General features: G+C 34.3%; 1 protein-coding gene across 1 annotated transcript in view; it reads right to left on the bottom strand.

Annotated features, from left to right (window-relative positions):
* Positions 1-530: 530 nt before the first annotated feature.
* The window catches only part of LOC111045691 (serine/threonine-protein kinase SMG1-like), a 164,521-nt gene continuing 153,032 nt past the window's right edge, over positions 531-12,019 (bottom strand). Inside the window, exons 54-57 of the mRNA XM_039429368.1 lie at positions 10,449-10,614; positions 8,068-8,265; positions 6,205-6,311; positions 531-4,552 (exon numbers count right to left, since the gene is read on the bottom strand). Coding sequence (XP_039285302.1) covers positions 4,475-4,552; positions 6,205-6,311; positions 8,068-8,265; positions 10,449-10,614 — 549 coding nt within the window. The 3' untranslated portion in view covers positions 531-4,474. The remainder of the gene's footprint in view (positions 4,553-6,204; positions 6,312-8,067; positions 8,266-10,448; positions 10,615-12,019) is intronic.

The following is a 12,019-nucleotide window of genomic DNA, read 5'->3' as shown; positions in this document are numbered from 1 at the left end:
GCTCGAAATTCCAGAAAATGTGATTATTCAATTGCAAACTGTAGGCAACTGTTGATTCTATTAAATGATTCACTATGAAGAGAAAGCAGACATCGTGTCTCCAGCGTTATTGTCCTGTCATCAGCTGGCTCAAATCTTTGAATGGTAGACTTGAGATGCGCGGGAACACTAGCGTCAGGTGATCAATTTTCACAACGGCAAGGAAAGTTGTGGAGTGCGCCACACCAGACAATATTCTAATGTTTAATCATGGACTAGCAGGTAACCCGTGCTCCGCAAGGGTCTAATTAAAAACTTGAAGAATTCAAAATAGGTCTATAACCATTTTCCGTGAATTGAGAATCTATATGCAACATTTCAAGTTGACCAGTCCAGTAGTTCAGACGTGATGATGCGTCAATCGTGTATTTCCAATCCAGTACTTGTATAAGCCGAATCTTTCCTCTATTATAGATAGATGTAGAGTAATTGACTTACATTTCAATTAAAAAAAAATTATAAGGTGAAGAAGCTTTGGAATAACAACAACATTTGAATGGAAATATATAATTTAATGTTATACCATTCATACGAGTTATTTGAAGACACTTTATAGAAACCCAGTTGACTTTAATAATATGTGCTATTGAAATAACAATAAAGAAATTAATATCGACTAACATCTACAGGGTTACACTAATAGAAGAAACATAAAATAATAAGCTTAGAGGCGGCTGAAGAAATTACATGTTTATTCTGACAAATATATTAAATTTTAAATAAATTCTTGGAACATAATTTATTCTTAATAGTAATTTGATAATTAATGCTCTAAATAAACAACACGCATCTCAAGAGATTTTTAAATTTCAACTACCAATTGATTCTCAAATAAAGACCTACACTGTAACAGAATTTAAAATAGAACTAATTTTGAACTACAAATTACCTCTTAAAATATGTAGCGCTCAATACAGTTTGGTATGAAAGAATTTAAGTTTCAAATATCAGTAGATTTAAGTTTCAATATAGGTATGGTTGATGAGTTTTGAATTCAATTGGAGAATATTTAATTGAGTTATAACATAAGTATCCTTAAGCCCAGTTTACACCTAAGTTATTAACAACATGTTAATAACTCTTTTTATAGATTCTATTAGATTGAACATAACTTATCATACACATGATGAACATGTGTTTGTCAAGTTCCGCTCAATCTCATAAAATCTATAAGGATTAAGTTATTAACATTTTGTTTAAGACGAGTGTAATTAATTTGAAGATTACAATACAGTTTGGAATACTCATTTCATATGAAAATCATGGACAAATCAATACTCAGAGAAGTTTGACTCAAAATTTAAAACTGGAATTGAAACTGAATTGATTTTTTTGTAAAAACTAGTAGCTCAAGGTTACAATATTACTACAGTACCTAATAAACAAAGGCCAATCTGTTGGAATCTCATCTCATTAACTCACAATTAAATTCTAAAATATTCTTATACAAGAGATAAACCTGCAGCCACCTCTAATAATATATAAGTATGGAAGTAAGTCAGATCTTATTCTAGAAAAATTATTTTAATGGTAATTAAGTTGAATGTTCTTAACCCACAGTGCAGAAAATGCAAATTATTACAGACAAGAATGTACGAATGAAAAGTTTCCTTAACTGTTCAAGCTATAATGTGAAGAGAATTCATATAAATTCAATTAGTTTGGGACTTTTTTATAATAATACACAACTTGATTGAATAGAATAGAACAATACATTACTTAGTACTTCTGATGTGTATCATAACAGAAGAAATAATAGCTAAAACAAAATTGTGGAATTCAGGGTACAGGTATGTTTGGAAATTACGATCAAGAATCACAAAATTCATAGAGGAAACTAATTTTTGAAATAGAGAATAAATTTAAAAAATGTTATATTTGTAACATCATTGAATACACGATTGATAACTTTTTGAAAATATGATTACTTACAATGAGAATATGATAGATGGATATCAGTTAAAATAGAATAATTATATTCCTGAAATTAAATTAGTTTGGAAAACAATTATATTTATAACATTATCGAATAATAATGTTTGATAATATCCAAACATTTTTCTAGAAGAAGATCAGACACACAAAGAAGTACTAATAAACTAAGAAACACAAAGACTAAAATAATAAAGAAAGACACCATTCTACATTGTAATCTAAGGAGTGTATTGGAGAGCAACAGTATCATCAATGGTTAATGATCTAATTATTTTATGAATCGTCAAAACCTCATTATAAATTTATTGATGATTATTAATGTAATACGAATTTCAACCAGAAAACGGATACCACTACATTATTCTAAGACTGTCAATATTCTGCAACTATTTTATAGAACTAAAAACTGATGACTAAAAAAATTACAACTCAAAAATTGGATTTCAAAATAAGTTTTTATTTTTAATAGAAAAAAAAATAGTTGAAGAATAAATAATATTTTGATTAGAGATAAGAAATTGATCGGCGATCAGAAAACAACGTCTACTGATTTAACCACCGTAAGATGATGTCATCATATAACAATAAATAATATAATTATCATCTCATATGAGTGAAGTGAAAGTTGCATTATTTCCCAGATATTGACAGTAGGCTAATATGATTGGTTAAAAACTACAGCACAATTATTTCAAGTTTAATCAGTATTGTTAACAGGAAGAAAACAGACAATACACTGACATTAAATCATTTTCGATAAAGCTGGATTTTGGGTTTAGGAAGCACATGTATTTTTTAAACCCACGGTGCAATACAGCCGTACATATTTCAAATTAATTTTGAAATGGACCTTATTTTTTCAAACTCTTACTTCATGAATTACAATGAATAAACCAGTTCTAATCTAAGTAGTTTTAAAATTTATTTCAAACCATTTCAAGATGTATCTTACAGCTTTCTACATCTTACACCATTGTTGACTTTTCAAATTTAGATACTTTATTATCTCTTGTCTTTGATATTAAATGAAAATACTAAGAAATTGTCAATTGTGAATTTGAAACATTGAAAATTGTCTTGTCTTTGAATTTAATTATAAAACATTTTTGGCATAATGCGATAGGACCGCTGTTTCAATGCTAGGTTTTAAAATGTATTGAACATATTCTATTTTCAGGAAACATCTCTACAGTTTAATTATGTTATAAACAGTAGACGAGCCTGAATTGAAACTAAACAATTTTATTAGAACAAATTCAACTGAATAGAATAAATTTTGGTTGGTGATCAAAGCAAAAATTAATTAAATTACCACACAGAAATGGGGCGAACGTATAAAATAGAAACAATTTCATGAAGCAATAACAAGCAAATTTTCAAAAAAATTCAATTCTTGTTGTTTACATTTAAATTTGACATACGTGTAACAATAATGAATCTAGGTGGGAAAAAGTAATCTTTTGCTTGAAAAACAAAAGGTCAACATTTAAAGATCAATTAAAGGCCAGTTTCTTTTTCAAACTAAAAAGAGAATGTGAGTTCAATAGATAAAAATACTTAGTCAACATTTAAAAAACAAGAACAATTAAAGTATACTACGATAAGGTCCAAGAATATCTCCACCAATCAGCTGATTGCACCATTCTTCATCGAAATTCCTACTGCTTTTTTCCTTTTCTTCCTTCATCAAAATTGCACATTTTTACATAATTATTCAAACGCTGTTACAACAGCACTCGAGTGAACTATCACCAGTTCATACAGTAGTTGTTAAACACAGTACAAAACCATTGAGCCTAGATACAGTATGCCCCATGTTTTTATTATTCTTGAGAGTCGGTTTCATTAACCTTGGGTCTTATAATGAAGGAAAATCACTAAAGACTCGATAATATCATAAATTATGGGCATTGCCACATACATAGGGTGATTGAATGTACAGAGAATGTAATGATTTTCCATCTGAAGTTGTTTTAAATTTACAGAATGATTCAACTCAAATGATGACACAATGGAGGTTAGGTAGCAACATTTCTATATCACTTAGTATAAACGAGATAAAATCAGCTGATCCTGTATTATTATAAGATTACCCAAGTCTAACGAAACAGAGCCCTGTTCACATGCTGCACTTTGACACATCTTTATCAATGACTTTCATCCTTATAGCAACATACATGTTAACAGGGCGCCCCTAAGAGCCCTCCAAAATAAAATCTATAATTATAGATGATGTAGTTATTCCAAGTTTAGCCCCTCCGCTATATTTTTGAATCCCCTTTTGCCCCCCGTTCTAGGAGGGTCAGGGGTGGGGAGGAGCAGCACTTGGATGTTCTTCTTCTCCTCTTTCTTCAGCTTCTTCTTTATATCATCATCTTCATCTCCTCGTTTTCTCTCCAAGTTTTTCACAGGAGAGCAAGAGAGAGAGGACGTGTGTGAGAAACCAATGGGCGCAAGAGAGAGCGCAAATCTTATCCCTGTTTCATCTCCCCTCTCTCTCTCACACCCACGGAGTCCAGCCCTCGTATAGCAGTGCCAGATTTTCCAGACTTGTCGCTTCGTTTATTGTCCAATCAACCTGTGAACAAAACACAATAAAACATTAAAACTGTGATGAATATTATAGAAAGGTAAAATTTCAACGGAGAATTTCCTACAACGTGATAAAATTAAAGAAATGTACATAATAGTTGATATTTATTTATTAAAAAAATATATATATTTACAATACAATGCATATACAAAATTAAGCCACGGGATACACCCAAAACGGCTTACATCATAATAGAGCATCATAAAAACTCATAATAGAGTTTCATAGTATTTTTAACAATATTGTTTTCGCCACACTGCACAGAAAGCAGCTGTTTTCCAGTCCCTACGTAGATCTGAAAGACCTTGTTTGCAGACGACGTCAGAAAAGGGTTTCTTTTCCGGTCTAGGCCAGAAAGTTGTCTCTTTCCAGCCGCTCATGGAAGTAGTTAATAAGTCATCCGCTAGATCGGGCGAGTGTCCACTTTCATCATCAGTTGAAGTCACCATGATTTCAGTTCCAGTTTCGAATCAAACTAATTCGCTTCGCAACCAGTTTTATTCAATTATTTATTGTTGATTAGTGCATTCTGAATTTTCAAAAATGCTTGAAGATGACTGTGGTATTCCAAGTGAAATTTTAAAAGAATCTGAAATCCTGACTGCAAATCTTCTACCACTAAAATCAAGAGATAGGTACGATAGCTTAACGAGTATTCTTCATTTTGTATTCTTTATTTATTTTGTCAGCAATTAGTGTGGCGAAAAATATCGTTCACACCACGGGCAAAAATGTTTTTCCAGCTCTCAATCTTTTCTAGTCCTCGGCCTACGGCCTCGGACTTGAAAACCGATTTCGAGCTGGAAAAATCTCATTTTCTGCTCTAGGTGCGAAATATACTATTATTGGCCAGTGAACAGAAATACAGAGTGTCTGATAAGTCACTCCCTATTTTTATGCAGCTATAATTTCTTTATTTATGAACCAATGTTGTTAGAAGTACATTTGATAAATAGAGCACTCCTTGAGGTTGTGTTTTCAACCAATTTTCATTTATTTCAGTTTAAAAATGCCCCCTCTCTCGACTGTGGAAGAACGAGCCAAAATAGCAGCTCGTTATGTGGTCTGAGGATCTGTGGTGCGAGTACAAAGATGAGGGCTGAACGAGGGATACATGAAAAACTGGATGCAAAAACTGTTAAAAATTTCCATTCCAAATTACTAACAGCATGGAGTATCGCAGAAGCAAGACGATCAGGAAGACCATCAACGTCAAGGACAGCAGAGAATGTGAAATGTTCGTGTAATGTTCATGAGGAGCACTGTGCCAAGGATCTCGTGAAAGTGGGCTTTCACGTTACTCTGTTGCAACGATTCTTAAGAAAGATCTCAATGTTTTTGCATCCAGTGCATCCAGTGTTGCATGGATCCCTCGTATCGTCTCCTTCGAAAGAGGAGATATACGGAGTGGCCGTATACATGTGATTGTGCTGTTGTCAAAAACGTTTGCCCCGGTCGAGATTCGAACTCGGGTTCTCTTGACCGGCGCGTTATAATTTACTTCAACGAGCCATCCAAATTAAAACTGGTAGAGAGTCAATACAAGTAAAATTCTGAAACCAATTATTGTATTCAACTGTTGTATTATTCGAAGGCGGAAACAAGTTATTTGTCATTTTTATTAGATGAGAAATTACCTGTTCCTGAACGGAGTACTTGCGACCAGGGTCTCTGTCGCGACCTTCCAACTTCAATCTGACGCGACGCCAAACGCTCAGTGCGTACTTGTTTCTCTCCTGAACGGCTGCAACACAACAATTCAATTCAATTCATTAATACAAACATGTAAAATTGAAACAATCATGTAAAATTATCAGAAAAGGACAAACGAATCATTCATATATTCATCCTTTTTTAATAGAGACACATTTATTTATTCATTCATACAATAAGTACATCATCAAAATGATAGGGCGAGAAAAAATAAGATAACCTTGTGCTATTTCTCTCCCAAATTTAGATAAGGTTACACATAGTCCGAAATAGGTCAAGCCTTGTAGTTGTTGTGTCAAACAGACTAAAATTAACTCGCTATAATGAGGTCCACGTTATAATGGCAATGTTTGATTTGCAATGGTATTGCTATCCTTGTCTATCAATCAACAAAGCGGATAGCGTTATCTCTTTCTCGCTTTGCTCTGTTGCCAGATCGTCTTTCAATAATGTAGAATTAATAATTAACAAAATATTTCATCTTAATTATGAAAATTTATTATGAAATTATTGAAAAATATAATTTCTTGCTTAATAAAATATAATTGATTCTTTTAAACGAGAATGAACAGTTAATATGTAACCTGTATCAGCTACCGTCTATAGAAAGCAATGACAAGACAGAGGATCGGCAACGTTGTTCTAATATCTTTCCCCACTGCCATTATAACGTGGACCTCACTATAGTTATCGACGTTTTTCAAAAATATCGAAAAATCATTATAACTCGAAAACTAAGGTCGATACAAATATTTCCAAACATTTATAATATACAGGGTCTCTGATAAGTCACTCCCTATTTTTATACAGCTATAATTTCTTTATTTATGAACCAATTTGGTTAGAACTATATTTGTTAGATAGAGCAATCCTTGAGGTAATGTTCAACACCAATTTTCATTTGTTTCAGTTTAGAAATACCCCCTCTCTTGACCGTAAAAGAACGAGCCAAAATAGCAGCTCGTTATGAGTTATGGGGATCTGTGGTGCGAGTACAAAGGTGGTGGAGGGCTGAACGAGGGATCCATGCAACACTGGATGCAAAAACTGTTGTAGATTGCTATTCCATATTACTAACAAATTATTAATTACCAAATTATTAAAGGGAGTGTCGCAGATCCAAAACGATCAGGAAGACCATCAACGTCAAGGACAGCAGAAAATGTTAACAGAGTTCGTGAAATGTTCATGAGGAGACCTAAGAAATCACTGCATCAAGGATCTCGTGGCTTCTATGGTTTGAAACTGAGATCTTTCTTAAGAATAGTTGCAACATAGTAACGTGAAAGACCACTTTCACGAGATCCTTGATGCTGTGATTTCTTAGGGCTCCTCATGAACATTTCACACGAACTCTGTCATCATTCTCTGCTGTCCTTGACGTTGATGGTCAATAATGATTAATGATTAATAATTTGGAATAGCAATTTTCAACAGTTTTTGCATCCAGTGTTGCATGGATCCCTCGTTCAGCCCTCCACCACCTTTGTACTCGCACCACAGATCCCCAGACCTCATAACGAGCTGCTATTTTGGCTCGTTCTTCCACAGTCAAGAGAAGGGGCATTTCTAAACTGAAAAGAATGAAAATCGGTGTTAAACACAACCTCTAGGAGTGCTCTATCTAACAAATGTAGTTCTAACAAAATTGGTTCATAAATGAAGAAATTATAGCTGTATAAAATAGGGAGTGACTTATCAGACATCCTGTAGAATCTATACACCTTCTACGGCTGTTACACATTTGGTGGAACACTCAGTATATTGGTTTATTAATTTGAATTTACCTTTTCCAGTTTGCGGGTCTCTGATTGGTTGTTTGCAGGGTGAGAGGCAGACACTGTCCTGCCTGAGTAGAGGGGGCCGCTTGGTCTGCTTGGCTGTATTAGCATCTCCCCCATTGCCTCCTCCACCTACCCCTGCTCCTGCACCCCCCACACCGTTCACTGAGAAGTTCAACAGTTCTTCGTAGATTCCGCCTGACACTACAACAACACACAACAAATAAATTTGAAAATTTATAAGTTACTGATCAAAATTCACAAAATTAAATTTTCATATAAAAGCGCATTTAATTTGCACCATTAACGCAGGATTTCCATACATCAGTGAGCCTGGTTTTCACTAGTAGAGTTAGTGGTCGAGTAACTGGCATACTAACTCTACCGAGTTAACTCTACTCTACTTACCTGGTCTAGTAACTGTTTTCACTACAATTGAGAATAGAAGGTGAAGTGTGTCGTCTAGTGAACAGAACTAACCTTCAAATGTCAATACTTTTAATAAACTTTCAATACTTTTAATACTTTTATAAAAACTATAATACTACTATAAAAACTTTTAATACTTTTAATAAATTGATACTTTTTAATAAATAACAATACTTGTTAAACTTGATAGTCTACAGCACGACTCTACTAGCTCGAGACTGTTTTCATTATGAATGAAAAAGACTAAGAAATTGTCAAAAAACCACTGATTTATCAGTTAACCACCAATTTATTAACCACTGATAAATCAGTGGTTTTTGACAATTTCTTAGTCTTTTTCATTCAATATGAATAATTACCACAATATCAACTTCTCAACTACACAAAAACTGTTTTCATTAGCATCGTAGTTGTAGTGTAGAGTGAGAAGCGGTGGTGGGGGAAGGCAAGTGGTAGAGTACTATCCCACTCTACTCTACTAAAAACTAGTACTCTACCATGAACGTTTTCATTAGGAGAATTCACAAAATAGTTAGTACTTGCCCAGGGAACTCTACCACTAACTCTACTAATGAAAACCAGACTTATCATTGAAAGTGACCGGTATAGTGGAAATATCATTTTCATGTGATTGGACTGTTCCCACTCACGAAGGCTGAGCGAGTATGAATGGTCCCATTAGAACTTGTAGAAATAATATTTTCACTGTCAATTTCAGTATCACTGATAAGTGGGAAACAAGCTATATGCAGTGAAACAGTATTCGAATCAATGAGTTTGATGTATAATAGTTAACAAGAGCATTTTCGTATAGCACTAGAAAAAATACGCAGATCAATATTCAACATAAGAGATTGTCAAAGTCATTGTAAAGCTTTGAGGTTGTTGGCCAGAATATATTTTAATAAGTTACCATATTGTAATCTCCTATCTATATCTATAAAAGCGAAATGGCAATCACTCACTGACTGACTGACTGACTCACTCACTCATTCACTCGCAGAACTAAAAATCTACCGGACCAAAAACGTTCAAATTTGGTAGGTATGTTCAGTTGGCCCTTTAGAGGCGCACTAAGAACGGATTTGAAAAAAAATCCAAAGATGCGCCCAAAATTAGCGTTTTTCAGCGTTTTCTCAGCTTTATCGAGAACAAATGAACAGAAATTGTTTAAATTTAGTACAGAAGCTCAGCTAGGGTTTGATAATGTTGTGTTAGAAGGAATTTGCAATAACGTCAAAGATACGCCCGAAATAAGCGTTTTTTTTCTGCTTTTTCTCAGATTTATCGAGAACAAATGAACAGAAATTGTTTAAATTTAGTACAGAAGCTCAGCTAGGGTGTAATAATGTTGTGTTGGAAGGAATTTGCATTAACGTCAAAGATACGCCCAAAATTAGCGTTTTCTCAGCTTTATCGAGAACAAATGAACAGAAAATGTTCAAATTCAGTATAGAAGCTCAGCTAGGATGTAATAATGTTGTGTTAGAAGGAATTTACAATAACGTCAAAGATACGCCCAAAATCAGCGTTTCACCAACGTTTTTCTCAGTACTTTGACTTTCTGATGGAATGAAGCATGCTCAAATGAAAAATTCAGGCGAGCGCCCGCTGATCTCATTTTTGTACCATCCAGTCGGGGGTCCAGGGGGCAGAGCCCCCTGGCTAGACAGATATGGCGAGCGAAGCAAGCCTGACGGCTAGTACTATAATAAAGGAAAGAACTGGCTTATACACGTACGGGATAGGAAAATTATGTTTGACAAATGCAGACATCATCACGTCTGAACTACTGGACTGATTGATTTGAAATATTGCATAAAAGATTCTTAATTAAACGAGGATGGTTATAGGCCTATTTTCAATTCTTCAAGATGTCAATTTTTCAGTTTGTCAAGTTTTAAAATAGACCCTTGCGGAGCACGGGTTACCTGCTAGTTATTAATAATATGACTCACATGTTTCCTCAATGATAGCGGCAATCTGATTGATGGCGGAATGCACCCGGTCGGCAGTGAGCTCTTCGGAGGCGAGCAGGTCTTTGGTGAGAGCATAGAGCCGCTCACAGTAGGCTTTGTAGCGTACAAAGTAGTCGTTCAGGCCCACCATGCCTGTGTCTTCAAACTGCAACCAACAAATATTTAAATACTAGTAGTTCTGTGAACAGTAGACCTCACGCAGTATTCTCATCCACAAGTACCTGATTGAAACTATAGACCTTATGGAAATACAACAATAGACTGGCTTCTCCACACATCTGTGTAATCACTTGTCAGCTGATTTATGATGAATAATTCTATAGTCTGATTTTTACTCTAATATTGGCGTATGAAGGAGGCTCCTTTTTCCTTTTATATTATCCTTCAAATGAGAAATTTCCAAAAACCTTGTATATACGTCGACGCGCAATTAAAAAAGGAACATATCTGTCAAATTTCATGAAAATCTATTACCGCGTTTCGCCATAAATGCGCAACATATAAACATTTAAAAATTAAGAGAAATGCCAAACCGTCGACTTGAATCTTAGACCTCACTTCGCTTGGTCAATTATAATTACTAATAGTTCGGAGAACAGTAGAACTCGCTACACTCACTAACATCACTACTCACATACACGCCCGCCTATTCACACACATACAGATTGGATAGAATATGATGATATATGTAATAGGATCGGTGGAGGACGCTGAGAAATAAAAGCTATTTACACTTTTGAGCTAGGATGCACTCTCAAAGAAATAAAAAATCTGAAACTTTAAATGTGGGACTGAAAAAAAATTATCGAATTCTAATTTTTAAAAATTATGAACATGCGATATATGAAATAAGACCACCTTGGAGCGCTGAAAAATGAAGGTCATCTACACTTTTGAGCTCGGAAGCACGGTTGAAAAGATAAAAAATCTGAAACTTGGATTGGAACTTTCAAAAAAATTCTAATTCCAAAAATTTTGAACACGTGATACATGAAATAATGCCACTTTGAAGCGCTAAGAAGAATGAGCCCAATTTGAACCTGATCCGATATAGTATTGAAAAGGTTGATTTTTAGGGTGAAATTTCCGAATAAAGGGCCGCCATCATGAAACGGGGATGAATTCAAAAATTTTAAATACATAGTTTCAAAGTACTTGTATACCAAATTTTATCCAAATCGGTCCATAACTGCGGTGCAAACAAACAAACAGACAAACGCCGATTGACTTGAAACATAGAATTCGCTTCGCTCATTCAATTATTGAGAAGCGTTAGAGAGTTCTTACTTTTGACTCAAGGCCAAAGTCGTTGTCCGTCTGTGTGTATGTTCGACTATAACTTTTGAAAGACTTGATCAATCAGCTTCAAATTTTGAACACATATTCTTCGACCCTTTTTACAGATCAAGTTCGTTGGACAACACAATTTACCGACTCCTTCGTTCTTTTTCAGGATAAAACAAATAACATTGAAAAAACAATGTTGTGATTTATCATATCTAGACAACTGGAGTATTCATTGTATGCAATAACTACAGTTTTTTCATTCA

Source organism: Nilaparvata lugens, chromosome 5 (assembly GCF_014356525.2).
Source record: "Nilaparvata lugens isolate BPH chromosome 5, ASM1435652v1, whole genome shotgun sequence".
NCBI classification, from domain to species: Eukaryota; Metazoa; Arthropoda; class Insecta; order Hemiptera; family Delphacidae; genus Nilaparvata; species Nilaparvata lugens.
This window is presented reverse-complemented; position numbering and strand designations above follow the sequence as displayed.